At 34.8% G+C, this 20,620-nt stretch overlaps 2 protein-coding genes and 1 pseudogene across 2 annotated transcripts; 2 read left to right on the top strand and 1 right to left on the bottom strand.

The window, feature by feature from the left end:
* The first annotated feature begins 9,821 nt into the window (after positions 1-9,821).
* Positions 9,822-11,122, top strand: LOC117905443 (putative receptor-like protein kinase At3g47110). Its single transcript, XM_034818365.1, has 2 exons — positions 9,822-10,257; positions 10,329-11,122. Exons 1-2 carry the CDS (start codon positions 9,822-9,824, stop codon positions 11,120-11,122), a joined length of 1,230 nt encoding a protein of 409 aa, XP_034674256.1.
* On the top strand, positions 11,122-12,258 carry LOC117906872 (annotated as a pseudogene).
* A 7,078-nt stretch (positions 12,259-19,336) lies between these two features.
* On the bottom strand, positions 19,337-20,017 carry LOC117905442. Its single transcript, XM_034818364.1, has one exon. It carries the CDS (start codon positions 20,015-20,017, stop codon positions 19,337-19,339), a length of 681 nt encoding a protein of 226 aa, XP_034674255.1.
* Positions 20,018-20,620: the final 603 nt, after the last annotated feature.

Genomic DNA, 20,620 nt, shown 5'->3' with positions numbered 1-20,620 from the left:
GGCGTAGGGGCTGCCATGAATATGAGGATGAGAGGATGAAAAAAGAAAAAGAAAAAGAAGAGAAAAAGGAAGATGGGGAAGATGGGACGACTGTAAGTGGAAGGAAATGGAATAGAAAGGAAAAAAAACTTATTTATTAAGCATTTTTTATGGCTCAGGCAAAAACATAAATGTAATGGGCCCAAACTAAATAAAACGAGCTTAAAATGTTTTAAAAGAAATGGGTCTATGGATTGATTTTGTGGGTCTACGGTTAGTTATAATACCTAAATACTAATTAAGTTATTCTTAGTATATTTAATGTCTAATTAAACACATAAATAATAATTTAATTACCTAACACTTGTGAGACCCCGACCCAAGTTAGTGGCAATATATTTTAATTTCAACAATTAGAAATATAGAGACATAACTTAGTGTCTTATCCAAAATATTAAAATAAGATTATAGGTATAGTTTTCCATATATTGATATTATTTTTAAATGGAAACATTATCTTGTCCTTTTTAATCACAAATTTCTATTCAAAATAATAATGAATATGCTTGTAAAAACTACCAAAATTTGATAAAATTGCCTTAAATTAGGATTATGTTTTTCAATAACTCAACCTTAATAAATTAAAATAAAATAGGCTTATTTTCACTTACAAATTATATGTTAAAGTGACGCTACCAAATATTCTGATCTTAAAATATTAATTTATTAAATATTTATTAACTTATAAATTTCTATTAAGGTTGTGTCATTATAAACCATATAAAAATTTAGCAAATGCATATACGTCATTATTACTTTTATTTAGGTAGAAAAGATTAACTATACTTTGACTAATGAATTTTTAGTCAAGATTGCATATCATTAATCCAGGAAAAAATTAGTATATATATATATAATATATATATATATATATATATATGTGTCATTATTGCTTTCATTTTGGTACCTTGACATATGAACATATTAATTATAGATTGACTTATAAATTATTTGTCAAGGTTGCATCATCATAAGTCATGGAAAAATGCAATAACTATTATATATGTCATTGTTGATTTAACCTAAATTGTATATGTCATAATTGTTCATTTACATAGACAATCTTCACATATATTATCTTAAGTCAAGATGATATATGTCAATAATGACCTTTTTTCTTGTAGTGAAGTTTCAGTGATGTGGCCTATCAATTTAGAAATTGAATGTAAGGTTAGTACATTGTGAATTATGAAATCACCTTTTGTAAGGAATTTTTAAATCAAGTGGAAGTGGTTATGCAATAATGGTTGGTAAATTCCAAAGTGTAAGAAAAATTTAATATCTCATACAAATTAAAAATGGTCAAGTAGAAGGGTATAATACCTAAGGAACACCATTAAATGAGTTTGAATGTGTTGTCACTTAAATTGAAATGTGCAGATAAGTAAATTATGTGAAATGATTTTATACACATGGTTATATATATCATTCATCGAAAATTGTAAACAAGGGATAAGCGAGAGCCATGTATTGAAACCCGCAACAATCATTTGGTAATATTATAGTCTAAGAGATGTGTTTGAGTGTACAAGACGTTATTGGGTTTTGGAAGATGAATTTTACTACCCAATGACGTTGTCTAATTGTTACAACAACCGCACATTGCAAACAATGATGACAAAAAGTGAACATTATGTTAATGAATCAGAAAATCTTGTTGACGATCTCTGAGTCCTTGGTGCACATATACCATGTTGTCATGTGAGAATGATGGACATGAACAAAACGATTCAATTAAGTAAGACATTGAACTGTATTCGAGAAGAGAACAACAAAATGACTATTCAAAGAAATAAATATTTCATGTTAAAAGGGTTGTTCCATACTGCAACAAAATGTGCAAAAAATATGGACCTAATCGAAGTTATTGAATTACTCGTGGCACCAGAGTACAAATTAGATACTGAAATCTTTGATGAAAATACCGACAGTGATTAAAGTAACTGAAAGTGATAAACTTAGAATGCATCATTTCATTGCAAATGAAAAGGACATGTTGTAATAGAAGTTTCAAATGAGGTAGAGTTTGCATTCATATGACATGCCACAATAACTCTAAACGTGTCATAAGTGTAATAACAATTTTTAATTTCATGCATTCAAGTAAAATGAACATGATTATGTTTAGGAGTGAGGTACTTAATGATGGTTCAAACAAATAAAATTTGGTTGTTGGATCAGTAAATAACATAGAAAGTCCATGCTATTACAATGTCTATTGTGGAGTATATGCACACACACACACTATCAAATTGGACACCATTCAAACACTTTGATACTTGGCCTTGACAACCTTAGTCACACCACATTGAGTGACTCAACTACTACAATGGTTGAGGGTACCCACTTTATGTAGACCAACATAGCCGAATCTTTGTAAAAATAATAGCTTCATACAATGAAGATTGCAATGAAAATGTGATGAGTCTTTTTAATAAATTCATTAACATGACTGTGTTATGCTACTTTGGTTGCGGGTTGCCACTTTATGTAGACAAATGCAAAAATATGTGACATAGAATAAATTCTTGCAATGGTACCTCTCACAAATAGTGAGTAGTCTTCTTAGTAATAAATCTCAAAATAATTCATAGCACATGGGTACTATGTTTCGAAACAGTGGTCATCACTTTATGTATACCAACATGACAAAAATTGCAATACAACAATACCTTCTTGCACATAATACTGATAAAAATAGTGCATATTCTTTTCAACAGTAATTATATGTAGTGAATAACATGCAACTAAGTGAATGGAAGTAACAGAAGACAATCTATATGGTTAAAAATTGAGAAATAGACATTACAATTTATAATTGGCAATACTACTTTCATGATAAGACTAAGAATAAGGTCAAACATCAAAGATTCAGTTTGATGTCCAAGCTATCCAATAACATTATAGCTTACTTAGAGAAGTAATAAAAAACAAAATAATAAATGGCACTATGTGTAGAGTGAATAGCTGTATAGAACATGTTAGTCCATACATATAGTCTGTTGAACTTCCTTGAAGACACTTAAATGATGGATGAAGAAGGACATAGGTCATATAGGAAAGTGGAATTCCATAGTTGTGAACATTAACAAACAAATTGTCTCAGGTCCAAATGTCTAATGTCATTTCGTGAACTACAAAGTTGGTAATAATAATCACATAGTACCTATGAAGACTAAGAAAACCAAATTACTAGACATTCATATTCATAACACATGTGCACAACCTATGCTAAAGTAGATATTCAATAGAAAAATACATGCTACAAAAAAGCTAACAAAGAAATTGATTACATATGTATATGAAATATTTTGCATGGAATGGTGATCATCAACTACATGTTCAGACTTTGGTTAGGCAGCTGTTGAACATTCATCATTTCTCTTCCATCTTGGTTCATAGAACACCCAAGCTTAGACAACTTCCTCTCTAGAAGTATATGCTTTGTAAACACTCCCCTTATAAAGGAGTACATTCTTTCAACATTCAACCTAAGAATCGTACACTCCATGTTTGCGCCTAACAAACACTACATTGTATGTTTGCATGTTCGACATCTGATGACATAATTGTTGTTGTTTAATTTCTGATAATAAATCATGTAATGACTATTGAAAAATTAATTACCTTTAGATTTCTAGTTGGGGTTAGGGAAAAATGAGATAGAATGACAAGAAGATGAGATATCTTGTTGAGGAAGCTAATATTTTGGATTTTAGTTTTTCGTTCAGGTTCGCTTTATGTAGCAAAATCAAAATCATAGTTGCGCCTCTTGAACTGTCTTCTAATTGGATGTTCTTAGGATGGAGTGCCTCATTTGGATGCTAAGAAAGTGGAGAAAAAAAATGCATGTTGGAGTTTTGGATTAAGGGTTTCATTTCTCAAATAAGAGAAATTGTGGGAAATTTTAGATGGGCCTTGGGATTGGTTGGGTGACGAAGCCAAGAGAGGGAGAGAAATGTTCTCAAAATTTGAGAGGAAGAAGTTTGGATTTGGTAAATTTGAGACGGTTATCGAGTTGAGTGTTTTTTGTGTTTCAAATTTGAGAAGTTTCAAATTCTTGAAGAAGATATAAATATGCAGATTGAAGTTTTAAGGGTTTATTTTCTAATATGAGAGGAAGAAGTTTTGGTGCTTAGGAAATTTTTGGATAGTTCTTGGGTTTGGAAGTAAGGAGATGTAACCCAGATATTAGACATCATTTTTTTGTGTGTTTTTTTATTTTATTTAAAACCTTCCTTGCTGACATGGAGACAAGGTTGCCGCTAACATGGAAACATGGAGGGGCATTTGGGAACAAAAATGTAATCAGCACTAGTGCACAAGAACAACATTATTTTCCCATTAACAGGGAATCTCATATTTACTTTTAATGGAATTTCTTTCCCAATTTTATTTGTATTCTATATGTAACTAATTATGGGTTTGTTGAAGGTAGCACAAGATATTAGGGGTGACAAAGTTTGATACAATTCATTAGCACATACAATTCAAATTCAACATGTTTTCACAAGTTTGAGTTAAGTATAATCATATTTAGGTCAAATTATTGTCAATCTATATACCCATTTAATAAATAAGTTGATTTTTAGTCAACTTGCATAACACAAATTTAATCTTAATTAACATATCTAATAACCCATATTGATTAATCTAATTAAATTCTAAACTATTTAATCCATGTTTTGAGATATTTTAATTTCACATTTAAATAAATAGGTCATTTGATGTATAATAAATATCAGCTTGTGACATTAATCATATAGACTAACATAAAACCTAATTTAATTTAATTATTAAATAGAATGATTTGATTATTAAATGGATTAAATAGGTTATATTGTATGTTATATGTTTAATAATTAGGTCATATTTAGATTATATTTTAAATCTGATTATTATTTATACTGATTCTAGGTTAACCTATTTAGTAAAATGCTTGAACTTTGACACAACACAACTCAAGCATGATCACCCGATTCACCCCTGCTAGATGTGGTGGAGGATGCATGAGCACCATTTGGAGGAAGATGTGAACCTCTGCATGTGGAGCATGAACATATGGTGGAAAATATCCTCCAATTCTTACACAATATTCTTTCATGCTACGTTTGGTTTGTGGGATATGATAATAATAATAATAATAAGATATGATTTCTAATGGGATATGATATTCTTGGATATACATATCCTATGGACATGATATAATAATAATAATAATATAAAATCATATAATTAAATTAATTATAATTAACTAGTTGAATATAATTATATGACATATAAATATAATTTGGTGTTTCTTAGTATAAAGTAATATGTTAGGAAATTAATTAATTATATCTTAACTCAAGTATAATTATTTAAAAAATATAATTAATTATTATTTGCATGAATTAATTAAATTAAACATATTTTAGTTCTTAATTTGTTACTATCAATGATCATTAATCATAATATATACTTCTATAACTATTAAAATCCAAGATGCAAAAACTCACTAATTGCTAGAGAATCTTTCAAGTAACTATATAATTGATACTACAACTTTAAACCATGCTCCAAACACAACAAATAAGTGGATAGCTGGTGATTGAAAGTTTAATCAAACCCTTTACTCTAAGAAAATTAATCAAGAGAAGTTAATTTTCATCATATAACTCTAATATGAATAAACTTTTTCATCCAATCTCACACTTCATCTTTTTCTCTGATCATGATGAATAAAATAATAAATAACCACCAAAAACAAAAACAATAATAATAAAAAAAAAAACAAAAACAAAAAACAAAAACAAAAACAAATACAAACCAAAGAAGAATAAAAAACATTGCTTAATTCCCTTTCTAATCGCTACCCTTCTACCGTTGGATTGGTCTTCATTTATCTTCTCTTCTTTGTGAAAGTCATATTGCTTAGTTTCAATTGAAGAACTAGTTTTCAATCTATTTATGCCTATCCTCACACCTATAAGAAATTTTTCCGAAGCGTGAGCTTGTATTTTCACACAAACGATAAAATATCAAGTAGACAATTATATATAAGATTAAACTTTCTTCAATGATATCATAAATCAATAATTCTATTAAAGTCAATTATGCTCTAATACCATATGGGGTTCAAAGAATCATTGGGGTAAGGAGAAAAAGATCTAGGGTTTCCAATTGTGAAGGCCGGCTTGAAAAAAAAAATACATATAATGCAAATAGAATTTCCATAGACTTACAATCAAAGACAGTAAAAGATTAATTTACTCCTACTCCTACAAGGATAATAATTCTAATATATAAATAAAATAACTCTAACAAATATATTGAAATTCATGCACAACCATCAAACTCAAAAAGATAAGAGGGCAAAGTGGATGATCCAAAGTGTGAAAATTGATTTGAGATTACATTACAGTTTTTTTAGGTTCACAAAAAGATTGGGTGATATCTTCATTCTAATATTCAGTATAAAGCAAAGTATGGTTGGCACAAGGGAAAAAAAAAACATTACCCCAACGAGAGGTTTTCTACAGGCCAAGTTCTAGCTACAAAAATGAATGGTTGAGCAAGAAGGAAACAATTTTAGTTGAACTTAAGAGTAAAAAAAAATGACAGATTTGAAAATTGGAAACCGTGGAGCGTGCGTGTGGGCCTCCACTTCCTCTACCCAAAGGCAAGAGTCATAGAAAGTACTCTTACAGTCTTACACACCTACCATGTATTCTTCCAATCTTATGGAAGAAGTATTTTCTCTGCGTTTTCGGGAGCAGCCAAAGCATCATTTTAGAACAGTGGTTGGAGAAAAGTGGTAATGAAAATGATGGGACAAGTAATTTGTGCATAGACCATGCATATAAGACAAATCAATGAAAGCAAGGTTGCTACGGCGTCATTTGTCTCCAATGACTTGTATTTCAGAAGAACTAACCACTCGTTGAAATGGATCCATTTACTCAGTCACCCATGTACACAGATTTCAATTTTTCTTCTGTTCTTTCTCAATCGCAATTGAAATACATGTTGAGCACTTTCATTGGGTCTATTCCTCGTAGAACAAGCAATTCTACGCTGGCAATGCTATGGAAACTCAACTGATGACAATGTAGTTCTATCACCACATTTCTCCTAACTGTGCAGTGCATCCATATGTATTCTACGACATTACCATATTGCATGATATATACCCCATACAGAAACTCTCTACTCTGAATTAAATGAGCTCCAACAGTACTAGAAAGAGAATAAAGAAAGAAATACATCCAAATGCTAACATCATCATTCAGATCTATTATTTTTCTGATAATCCCCTTACATAATTTTATTTGAATTTCTACATAACTATGGTTATGGGCCCTATGGCGGCGGAGGCTCAGCAAATCCTCCCATTCCTGTGCAATAGCGCGGAACTCCATAGTTGTCTGTACCACAGTCCATGCCAATTGGTACACCCAGAACCCTTCGTCCTGCGACAGATCAAAGTAGACACATGTCTTAAATATTAGTCACCATTTCTCTACCTTATATACTTACATATATAAAAGGATAATAAGACTTAATACATGGAGATGGCATCACTGGCATGTTTATCAGAAACATATATGAAATACATGCGTGGGCAGTCCCCTAAATATACTGACCAAATTTAAGTAGCGTTGCAGCTGTAGCGACCTCAGAGGACATGAGAAGGTTGATTCCTACAAAGATGGCCATCAACATGACTTGAGATGTCTTAAAGAAAGCCATCTTCGCCATGCCAAGTATGGAGAACGATGATCTATAGCACTTGCTTGCTCCAATATTTATAGGCAAACCAAGAGAAGAAAAATCTACTGGGCGTGTAATTAACGGTAAACCTTCTTCCAAGCCAAAATTATTTCTTAATGATATTTACCCTATACAAACAGGCTGGCTCTCAAGGGATCAAGAAAATCATAAGGTCTTTTTCTTGACTTGAAGCACACCGTGTGGAAATGAAAGACCATGCATGCAGTTCAATTGTGACGGTCAACAAAAGCAGTTTTAATTAAGATTATCATAAGGTCTTGTTCTTGACTTGAAGCACACGTGTGGAAATGAAAGACCATGCGTACAGTTCACCTGTGACGGTCAACTCAAGAAGTTGCCCTTTGTTGACTTCAATTAAGATTCAAGTACAGGTTGACTCAAAGAGATGACAGCTGTTACACTTTCATAAGATGAAAAGGCCAAGGAAAAAGAACGCTTTTTCTGATGATTTAGGAGAACCAGTGTTTCGGACTGGCAGGTTTTTTTCCATACACGTGTTGAGATGAAAAATAATCGGATTAAAGATAAATTTAAATTTATTTTTTAAATTCAGGTTGATGACTGGTATTGTCCTGTCCTTTTTTTTTTTAACATAAATAAAATAATAAAAAATTTGCTTTCAAAACAAATAACTTCTAAAAATTTATAATATTTATTTATTCACAAAATATGTTATTTTAATATAATTAAAAATTTTAAATATTAAAAAATATTAACAATATGTCAAATATTTATTGGGACAAAAATTGAAATAGATTTATATAAGGAGAATATTAAAAATTAATATAATTAAGATTAATTAAAAGTCTATTAAATTATTTTTTTAATATAAAAATAAATAAATAAAAATAATTTATTAACTTTAATTTTTTTTTTCTTCTCCAATTTTTTTGCCTTCAATTTTTCAAAGACCAAACATATTGATAGGAAAATTGGAGATGAAATTTTTTTAGCATTTATATATATATATATATATATTAAAAAAAGTAAGGAAATGATATTTTTTTTCCCCTTTTCCTTGGCACTTTTGGGAATGACCTTAATATTTTCTCTTAAACCCATACACTTTCAAAAATTTCATGAATATTTTCCATGCATACCAACAACCAGGCGGGAAGGGAAAGACTCCCATGTCATAGAAAAAATGAGCTAGCCTTTGTGAAAAAACAGAACCTATCATCAGATGGCTGCAGCCTCCCACTGCTATGATCATTCTGCATGATCCCATCCATGGCAACTTTATAAAATGCTTACAAGCATTTTTCTGACCCAAGGTCCTTCACTCATCACCTTCATTTTGAAAATGAAGAAGCTTCACCATCTCTCACTGTTCATCCTCCATTTCCAAATCATTCTATTCTCCAGCATGAACACGGTGGAAGCTCTAGATGCTAACCCCAACAAACAGGCGCTTCTGTCTTTCAAATCCAGTCTCGGACCCTCAAAATGCTCTCTTAGATTGGAACTCCAGCTCATCTCACTGTACTTGGTTTGGTGTCACTTGCACCAGGAACAGAACCACCGTCCAATCTCTCCACCTGCCTGGAGTTGGCCTCTCTGGTATTATACCTCCACACCTCTTCAACCTCACATCTCTTCAAGTTTTAGATCTTTCTAATAATTCCTTCCAAGGCCAGATCCCTGCTGGGCTCTCCCATTGTTATAATCTCAGAGAGATCAATTTACGGAGGAACCAACTTGTGGGTTCCCTTCCATCTCAATTAGGCCATCTGTCTAGACTGAAATTTATGGATGTGTATGCCAACAATCTTAGTGGTGCAATCCCTCCAACTTTTGGAAATCTCACCTCTCTTACCCATCTAAACCTAGGAAGAAACAATTTTCGTGACGAAATTCCAAAGGAGTTGGGTAATCTCCATAATTTAGTTCTTCTTCGCCTTTCAGAGAACCAATTTTCTGGCCAGATACCTAATTCACTTTATAACATTTCTTCTTTATCTTTTCTGTCACTAACCCAAAATCATCTTGTTGGAAAACTACCAACTGATATGGGTCTTGCTCTCCCTAATCTCAGGCAACTCTTGTTGGCTGAGAACAGCTTTGAAGGATTGATACCCAGTTCTTTAAACAATGCTTCAGAAATTCAGTTTCTTGACCTCTCTTCAAATTTATTTCAAGGGTCAATTCCTTTCCTTGGGAACATGAATAAACTTATCATGCTAAATCTAGGAGTGAATAATCTCTCTTCCACCACAGAGCTGAATCTTCAGGTATTCGATTCCCTCACAAACTGTACCCTATTGGAAAGCCTCATTCTGAATTCCAACAAACTGGCCGGCGACCTTCCAAGTTCAGTTGCAAATCTGTCAGCCCATCTTCAACATTTTTGCATTGAAAGCAATCTCTTTACTGGGAAATTACCCAGAGGAATTGATAAGTTTCAGAGCCTCATATCCTTGACTATGCAGCAAAATCTTTTCACAGGTGAGCTACCAAATTCCATAGGAAACTCAACAAACTGCAGAGAATTTTTGTCCACGAAAACATGTTCTCAGGAGAAATTCCTAATATCTTTGGGAATCTTACACAATTGTATATGCTCACATTGGGATACAATCAGTTTTCTGGTAGAATCCCTGTGAGTATTGGTGAATGCCAGCAATTAAACACCCTGGGTCTATCTTGGAACAGGCTAAATGGCAGCATACCAATAGAGATTTTCTCACTCTCTGGTCTCAGTAAACTATGGTTAGAAAAAAATTCTCTGCAGGGTTCTCTCCCCATTGAAGTCGGTAGCCTGAAGCAGCTCTCCTTATTGAATGTTTCTGACAACCAGTTCTCCGGAAACATCACAGAAACAATTGGCAACTGCTTAAGTTTGCAAACTCTTAGCATGGCAAGAAATGGAATAATGGGCTCAATACCGGATAAAGTGGGCAAACTAGTGGCATTGAAGAGCTTGGATCTTTCTTCCAACAATCTCTCTGGCCCAATCCCCGAAGATTTGGGGAGTCTTAAGGTTTTGCAAAGCTTAAATTTGTCTTTCAATGACTTGGAAGGACAAGTTCCAAGGAGTGGGGTGTTCATGAATCTTAGCTGGGATTCTCTCCAAGGAAATGATATGCTTTGTGGAAGTGACCAAGAGGTTGCAGGGAAGCTGAGACTCCATACATGTAGTACAAAGAAGAAGCAAAGCAAGCATTTTGGACTCACCATCAGCATTGCAGTTGTGGGCTTCACTTTGTTAATGTGTGTAATCTTCTATTCCATATGGGCATTGGTCTCCCGAAGAAGGAAAAAGAAGGGGACAAAGGAAAGTTCTTTCCCGTCCTTTCAAGGGGTTTCCTGAAAAGATGTCTTATTTTGAAATCCGGCTAGCAACAAACAGTTTTGCAGCCGAAAATTTGATAGGAGAAGGAGGCTTCGGGTCTGTTTATAAAGGAGTTCTCAGAACTGGTGAAGATGGAGCCGGCACCACCCTTGCTATAAAGGTCCTTGACCTGCAGCAGAGCAAAGCTTCTCAGAGTTTCTATGCAGAATGTGAAGCTCTGAGGAATATTCGGCATCGGAACCTTGTGAAGGTTATCACTTCATGCTCTAGCATTGATCACACAGGAGGTGAATTCAAGGCCTTGGTCATGGAGTTCATGTCTAACGGTAGTTTATATAATTGGTTGAACCCGGAAGACTCCCAATCTATGTCGAGTCTGACCTTAATCCAGAGATTGAATATCGCCATAGACGTGGCTTCTGCCATGGATTACCTGCACCATGACTGTGACCCACCTATAGTCCATTGTGATTTGAAACCTGGAAATGTGCTTTTGGATGATGATATGGCTGCTCATGTGGGAGACTTTGGATTGGCAAGGTTCTTTCTCAAAATCCATCACAGAGTGAAAGCAGCACAATAGGACTAAAGGGCTCAATTGGCTACATTGCTCCAGGTATTGATCAAAACTGAACTTGCAAACGACTAGTTGTTTAGACTTGGTATTGATATTCTAATATGCTGTCAATTTGTTTTAATTAGAGTATGGTTTGGGTGGAAAAGCTTCAACAAATGGAGATGTCTACAGTTTTGGAATTCTGCTGCTTGAGATATTCACAGCAAGGAAGCCCACTGATGAGATCTTTCAGCAAGGTCTAAACCAGAAAAAATATGCATTGGCAGTGCAAGCAAATCAAGTTTCAGAAATTGTTGATCCTGGGATTTTCAGTCATACTAATTCTTCGGAGCTTAGCCCCTTTATCAGTTCCTCTGCAAGCAGCAACCACAGCAGCACAAGCAGTACCATCAGCGTTGGGCGAAATAAAAATGAAGAGTGCTTGGCAGCCATAATAAGAGTTGGTTTGTGTTGTGCCGATCATTCCCCTAGTGACCGTTTAACTATGAGAGAAACTTTAACCAAGTTGCAAGAGATAAGAAAATTTCTTCTGGAGCTGTGAGGCTCTTCATCCCTCCCATTGTCTTTAATAATTATCTTGCAGACATAGTTTTATTACATATTTGTCTGTTGTTGTATGAATGCTCTAAGTTTCTGGAGCTACAATTTAATCTGATTGACTCTTTGATGGTACCAAAGTAAAATTTTTATAGCCATGCCAATTTTCCCATATACACATCCCAATTTAATGATTTTAAGGGATTAATGAGTTGTTCATCTCCTTCTTTCAAGGGGTTGCTACCAAAGATGCCCTACTCTGAAGTTCAGCTTCTACAAATGGTTTCAGAACAGGAAATTTAGCAGGAAGGTTTAAATCAAGGTAAGTTTACCTGCACAACCCACTTGAATCAAGCTTTCAGAGAATAGCACATTCCCTATTTCTCCTGGCAATATTGAGAGCAACAGCACTCTAGGTAAGCAGGGCAATTTAATTGCCAGAACAACCCACAATGTAGCTATAAATTCAAAATCATGACAAAATGATTATTATAACTATCAATTGGAGGTTAGGAAAATGTACCTCTCAATGGGCCGAACTTTTCCAAGGCACTAGTGAAGGAAGAAAATTTCTCTGCCATGTGCCTTTGACTTTCAAAGATACTATTCCATTAGCTCCATCAGGTTTTTAACTAGGGTTACAACTTACAACTTGGAAAGATTGAACCCACAAGACCCTGACTGAGAAATCAAACTGCACTTTCATTTTCATTCTTTCCAACCTACCACTTACCTGAAAACATTGTCAGACAGATTGAACCCCATTCTGCTGCTTGCCAAAAATGGGGAGTAATGAAATCATATCTACCAAGAATTCTCGACATAATTACTCCATTGTAGAAGTGCAAATAACAAAAAGTAGGATTAGATGGTCATATCAATCCTTCAGCACCATGCAAAGAACCCTACTCTTCAAAATGTAACCATAGCTCCCTCAGTGACAAAGTCAACTGGAGCTGCGCTCTTTTCGGTTTGGTTACTGACTTGCTGAAAGAGTAAACTTTTTGAATCTTTTCTCTTCTTGGCTCCCTAAGAAATCTCTACCAAAATGGAGAATTGAGAAACACTATTGTTACTAACAAAACTGCAGAATTTTTTCTTATTTTCTTCTTGTAACCTGTTGGACAACCTATAGAGATTCAGAATCTTCAGATTTTGCACAGAAAATGGCATGGGGATTCAGTATGAACTCTAGCTAGAAGACCAGGAATAAATCAAGTACCGAAGGAACAGGAATACAAGGCATAATCAATCCAACACCATTTGAATGTTTTGTTGATTGAATTCAATTAACATGTTGGCAAGTTCGGGTTGCCCACCCTTTTCATTCTAATACTTGATAACTCAAATCAATTAAACATCATAGTGATGCAATCTAGTTTACAGAGAGATCCACCATGTATCATTCACTACAGCTTTTATTATAACATTTGATCCTTCTAAAAGTACAATTTCATAACATCATATTCTCCATGAAACATGACATTATTTGCAGGTGCTGAGCATAGGATAACACGCATAGACAACATCATCTCCAAGTTATTGGGAAACAACGAGTTTTTATTTTTCTTCGATAGTTATGAATTTTTTGGAGGATATCCTCCCCATCCCGACCCATAACCTCCACCACTGTAATCAGCTTGAAGGGATGCACGTAAAAACCTTCGCCCTGCACCATGAAAATTATACATGGTCAAAACACATAAATAAGTGGACAATTGATGATTGAATGCTGCTTAATTAGTCACCATGTCCATTCCTAAAGTTCAATCAACTCTGTGACTCTCAGAAACTAAATGTTCATATATTGAACTGCATGCATGCACAACCACTGAAATCAAGAAGAAAAAGGGACAAGCGAAGTGGATCTTCCAGAGTCTAAAATTTAATTTGAGATTGCATCATGGTCTTTTAGGTTTATGAGAAGATTGGGCGATGTCTTCATTTTGATACTGTAAAGCAACATATGTTGGCACAAGCAAAAAATAAAACACTACTCCAGCTGGAGATTTTCAACAGACCGAGTTCTGGAGTTGTGTCCTGGAGAATTACGGCAGCCACCTCAGAGGACGTGAGAAACATTAGTGCAATAAAAATAGCTGCCACCATGACTTTAGAGGCACTAGAGGAATACATTTTTGCCATTCCAATATAGGGTGAAGAGGAAACAAGCTCAAGAAAATAAGTGGCTAAGGATGGCAATGAAACCATTTCAGTTGAGGTCAAGTATTTACAGATAAACATGACAGACTCAGAATCATTGAATTAAGCACGCCCATGTTAAAAGATTGAAGCGTCATCGACACTGTTCCAATCTAGTCAACGTAGCTGATCGGACTTGCTGTGTCAAATATATTCTAGTTTTCCATTTTGATGGTATTTTCTTCTGGAAGAAATGTTAGTCCACATTTTTTTGACCAGTCAAAACATCATTTTAGAACAGTGCCTGGAGAAAAGTGGCAATGAAAACAATGCCATAAGTAAATTGTACATAGACCAAACAAATGAATGCAAGGTTGTTACGGCACGTTAGTAATGACTCATTTCAGAAGACCTTACCACTCCTTGCCATGTATCCATTTACTCAGTCAGCCATGTAGATATATTTCAAATTTGTTTCTTTTTTAATGGCAATTGAAATGTGTGTGTGTGTGTGTGTTTGTGTGTGCACAGAACTTGGTCTATACTCCATATAAAACAAGTAATTCCATGCTTGCAATGCCTGAATGCAGTGATAAAGGCCCAAACAAGGATTCTAATGGAAAAAAGAAAATAGAAGAGAATTGCAACACAAGCAACCTCACAATGCACATAATAAGATTAATGTGGATATCTGAACAGCTGATGAAGAACAAAGAGAATAAGCTGATGGAAAATGCTGAATACAAAACCATCCTTGGTTTTGGGATGCTTTTTTTATTTTGTTTTTCAGTTGTTCCATATGTACTTTCATTGTACTAGGGTTTGCCTCCTTTTATATTGCCCTTTCTATGGAATACTTTGCTTATCAGAAGAAAAAGCAAAGAAAAATGAAAATAAAGGAAATCAGATATTAAAGTCTCAAATCCCAGACTCTGACTCAAAATACTTCTTTCCCAATTTTGGAATTAACTCATTTCATAATGAGTCAAAAAATAAAGGTACTAAAAGGAGCAGAAATTTCTACTATCCTAGCCCAAAAATTTATTCAATCAAAAGGACACTTATTGTCTCATTCAAATTCTGGATTAGAAAGGCTTCTCCAATCATATGATTTTCTATTATTCTCCTTTCTACCTGATGTTTACATATCACGTACCACATAAGGTGTTTCACCCGGGATTCACTAAAATAAAATAAGATCCTCTAGAATATAAGGTGGGAGACAATCAAATAGATGTGTAGAACAGAGAGAATTCATACCTACTTCTCTCTGGCTCTTGCTGACTTAGAAGTTGAATAGTAGAGAGAGGAATGTTGGCAAGAAAATGAGATGGCAACCAAGGGGAGGAGGGATCACAATTAACTATTGAAAAGGATTAATTCTTCTGTATTGAGATCAATCCATTTAGGCAGACACCTATTTTGTGTCAGAATCTGTAAAAAAAACTAGAACTTGCAGAGAAAAAATAAATAATTTGAGAGTTAAGAATTGAAGGAAGGCACCCATATATTTCACAAATGAGAATGCCTATTTATAGGCTTACAACCAAACGGAAATTGCAAAAAAATCTCAGCTACTTTCAGATTTTATTGGCACTACTTCTACTAACTGAAAACAGAAAATTATGGAGCAAGAATCTGATATGAAATAATAATAAAGACTAAGTCTAACTAAGACTTTTTCAAACTTCAGAGGCAAACTCTCATGAGTTCTAACACTCCTCCTTAAGATTTGCCTTGGACATGCCAAGCTTCAACCTTAGGAACTCCAGTCTTGATTTAGGAAGTGCCTTAGTCATTATGTCAGCAAGTTGCACATCAGTTGAGCAATAATGCAACTTGACGAGTGAATTCTTTTCAGCTTCCTTATAGAATGAAATTTTACATTTATGTGTTTGGTCCTGCCATGTTGGACAGGATTTTGAGCAATGGTAATGGCTAACTTGTTGTCACAGTAAAGCTCTGTTGGTGAGCTTTATTCCTAGCCTAGATCAGCAAGTAATTTCCTTAACCATATTCCTTGATTTGCAGCAGCTGCTAAGGAGATATACTTAGCTTCTGCAGTTGATTGTGCCACTATTTCTTACTTTCTTGAATTCCAGCCAATGACGCCTGAACCGATTGTAAATACATAACCTGAAGTGCTCTTCATGTCATCAACACTTCCTGCCCAATCACTATCTGCATAGCCATCTAGCTTAACTCCTCCTGTCTTTAAATACCAGATGCCAAGATTTGTTGTACCTCTAACATACTTCAGCACCCTTTTTGCAACTCCCATGTGAACATTGCTAGGTGAACTCATGAATCTTGAAAGCAAACCAGCTGGAAACATCAAGTTAGGTCTGGTTGTTGTCAAGTATAGTAGGTTGCCTACCAAGCTTCTATATGCAAAGGGTTCCTTAAGTTTCTCACCATCATTCTTTGAAATTTTCTCATTTTGTGCCAGCGGAGTTGCTACTTCTTTGCATGATTCTAGTTTGAATTTCTTGAGAATATCAACAACATATTTTCTCTGTGAAATGAAGATACCCGAGCTGCATTGGTATATTTCCATTCCAAGGAATTAGTTCATGATGCCAAGGTCAGACATCTCAATTGCATCCTGCATTTCCATTTTGAACTCAGCTAGCAATCGTACATTGCTTCCAGTCACTAGCATGTCATCAACATAAAGTGACACTACCAATTGCAAACCATCCTCATTTTGTTTCAAATACAAAGTAGCTTCATTTTTACTCCTTCTAAATCCAAGTTGGATCAGGTGAGAGTCAATTCTTCTATACCAGGCCCTAGGTGCTTGCTTCAAACCATAGAGAGCCTTTTGCAGCTTGTACACTTTGTGTTCATGCCCAGTAACCTCAAAGCCTTCTGGTTGTTGAACATAAATTTCTTTAAGAAGTATACCATTTAGAAAAGCTGACTTGACATCTAAATGGTACACTTTCCATTCCATTTGACCAGCAAGTGCAAGTAACAACCTTATAGTGTCATGTTTGGCTACTGGTGCAAATGTATCACCATAGTCCACTTTAGCAACTTGAGCAAAACCCTTCACAACCAATCTAGCCTTATGCTTGAAGATTGAACCATCTGAATTGAATTTGGTTCTGAAAACCCATTTTACACCAATTGTCTTTTAGCTTCAGGTAATTCTATCAACTTCCAAGTTCCATTTCTTTCAATAACATCAATTTCAGCTTTCATAGCCTCAATCCATTCTAGAAATCTTGCAGCTTCTGTGTAACATGTAGGCTCAGCATGTACAAGATTGCACCTCTCATACACATTAGATAATGGCCTTACCTTAAGCACTGGTGTGTGTGAAGTTGCTTCAACATCAAGTGGATCTTTTGCTGGTTCAAGAATAGATGGAGTGGTTTGATCACATTTATGGACTTTCTTCAAGTCCCAATTCCAGTAGGAATTTTCATCAAAGTGCACATCTCTACTTATCACAATTTTCATTCTACTCAAGCTATAAATTCTGTAACCTTTTGATTCTGCTGCATACCCAACAAAAGCACCCTTCTCAGCTCTTTCATCAAGCTTACCTCTCTTGATAGATGGCACATGAAGGTAACATAATGAACCAAACACTTTCAGGTGCTTGACAAATGGTTTTACACCAGACCATGCCTTTATTGGTGTTTTGCTCTGAACAGACTTAGTCGGTAGTTTATTAAACAAATATACTAAGGTGCTAACTGCTTCAGCCCATAGAAGCTTTGGTAGTTTCTTCTCGAATAGCATGCACCTCGCCATCTCCATTAGCGTTCTATTCTTCCTCTCAAAGACTCCATTCTGCTGCGGTGAGTATGGAGTTGTTAGCTGGTGTACAATTCCAACTTCTTGACAAAAAACATTGAACTCTTTTGAGGTATATTCACCTCCATTATCAATTCTGAGCACCTTAACCTTCTGGCCACTTTGAGTTTCAACCATTTTCTTGAAGCTTTTGAACACAGAGAGCACTTGTGATTTGGTATTTAGAAAATAAACCCAAGTCATTCTACTGAAATCATCAATAAATAGTGCAAAATAAACATTGTTGCTCAATGAGGCTATGCTCATTGGTCCACAAATATCTTAATGAACTAATTCCATCTTGTGAGTAGCTCTCTTGGACATATTTTGAGGGAATGATTTGCGATGTTGCTTCCCTAGCTCACAACTTTCACAAGTTTGAGCATTAACTGTGATTTCAGGCATGTCTTCAACCATACCAGCTTCTTGCATGAACTTCAATGACTTCAAGTTGAAATGACCATATCTTTTGTGCCAAACAACACTCTCATCAATCTTGGCACTAAAGACATGACCTTCAACTAAATCAAGCTTCAAATAAAAGCTATTTCCATTCATTTTAATTTTTGCTATCTCTGTTCCACGTACACCAGTGATAAAGCAAAATTTTTCTTTAAAAGAGATTGCATATCCATTTCTTAGCATGTGTAACACTAAGAAGATTTTGATCTAGTTCTGGAATGTAAAGAACATTAGTGACAATTTTTGTACTTCTCTTGGTGCTGATAGCAATCGTCCATTTTCCTTTGGCCTGCACAACTTCACCATTTCCCAACTTGACCTTTGGTTGAATTGATCTGTCAATGGGGGTTAAAATTGATAGATGTTTGGTTGTGACTGGTGCAGCCACTATCAATGAGCCAAGTATTTAGTTCATGAGAACTGAGTGCTTGTGATGCCATAAATAAATGCTCATCATCTTTTTTGTCTTCTTCAATCACATTTGCATGTTGTTGTGTTTGCTGCTGAGATTGTTTTTTCTTGGCTCTACAATACTTCTCACTGTGGCCAAGTTTATTATAGAAATTACAATTAAAAAGAGGTTTACCTTTGTACCAACAATCTTTCTCAACATGGTTGGTTCTGCTGCAATGAGAGCAAGGCAAAAAGTTTCCTTTTCTTAAAGATCTTTTAGCTTTCCCTTTGTTGTTCTTGAAGAACTTCTTTCCTTACAGGTTTCCAGAACTCTTTCCCTTATGATTTGCTTGAAAAGCACCTTTAGTAGCTTCATCACCTCTCATTAAGACCCTTTGCTCCTGCGCATGAAGCTTGTTGGTTAACTTTGCAATTGTGAGACTTTGCAACTCACAAGACTTTTCAATTGCAGAGATCTTGGCTTCAAACTTTTGAGGCACTGAAACCATGATCTTTTCTACCACCTTTTGATCTGTAAATGCCTCACCAAGAAGCCTCATTTGGTTTACGACATCCATTAACTTGCTAGAATAATCTTTCACAGGTTCATTGTCTTTCATCTTCATCAATTCAAACTCTCTTTTCAATGTGAGAAGCCTGAAAATTTTGACTCTGTCACTGCCCTCAAATTCACCTTGGAGCTTGTCCCATACCTGTTTAGGAGTTTCCAAGTCCATGATTTTGGTGAAGATGTGGTTTGCAAGTCCTGAATGTAGGCAGGTGATGGCTTTGTCTTTCTTGAGTTTTTCCTCCTCATATGCTTTCATCTGAGCAACTGTAGGATTTGCTCCCAATGGTGGTGGATCAGTTTCAGACATCACAACATTCCACAAACCTTGAGACCTTAAGTAAAACCTCATCTTGACAGCCCAAATGTAATAGTGTTTACCATTAAGCACTGGAATAACAGAGGAAGTACTACTGAAAGTAGACATGTTTGCACCACAATTACCTGAAAAAATAAATCACTCAAACTCACTGTGTTTAGCACTCAAAACACTCAAAGAAACTTTGCCTCACAACCCGTAGGAACGGGCTCTGATACCAGTGTCAGAATCTATAAAAAAAACTAGAACTTACAGAGAAAAATAAATAATTTGAGAGTTAAGAATTGAAGGAAGGCACCCATATATTTCACAAATGAGAATGCCTATTTATAGGCTTACAACCAAACAGAAATTGCAAAAAAATCTCATCTACTTTCAGATTTTATTGGCACTACTTCTACTAACTGAAAACAGAAATTATGGAGCAAAAATCTGATATAAAACAATAACAAAGACTAAGTCTAACTAAGACTTTTTCAAACTTCAGAGTCAAACTTTCATGAGTTCTAACATTTTGGACAGATCTCAAATTAGTATTCTTATAGGAATTAGAAAGCATAATTTATTCTTCTTATAGCACTTGGACCGAGTACATTCTCCTTGGTATAATTTTAAGAAATAATGCCGTCGATATGAATCCATTGACTATTCAATCCATCTAGAAACTTTCAGATTTGTTTTTCTTTGACAGCATTTGGGATTTATTATAAA

Source organism: Vitis riparia, chromosome 18, assembly GCF_004353265.1.
Source record: "Vitis riparia cultivar Riparia Gloire de Montpellier isolate 1030 chromosome 18, EGFV_Vit.rip_1.0, whole genome shotgun sequence".
Lineage (NCBI taxonomy): Eukaryota > Viridiplantae > Streptophyta > Magnoliopsida > Vitales > Vitaceae > Vitis > Vitis riparia.
The sequence above is the reverse complement of the archived record's forward strand: the minus strand, read 5'-3'. Positions and strand labels throughout refer to the sequence as shown.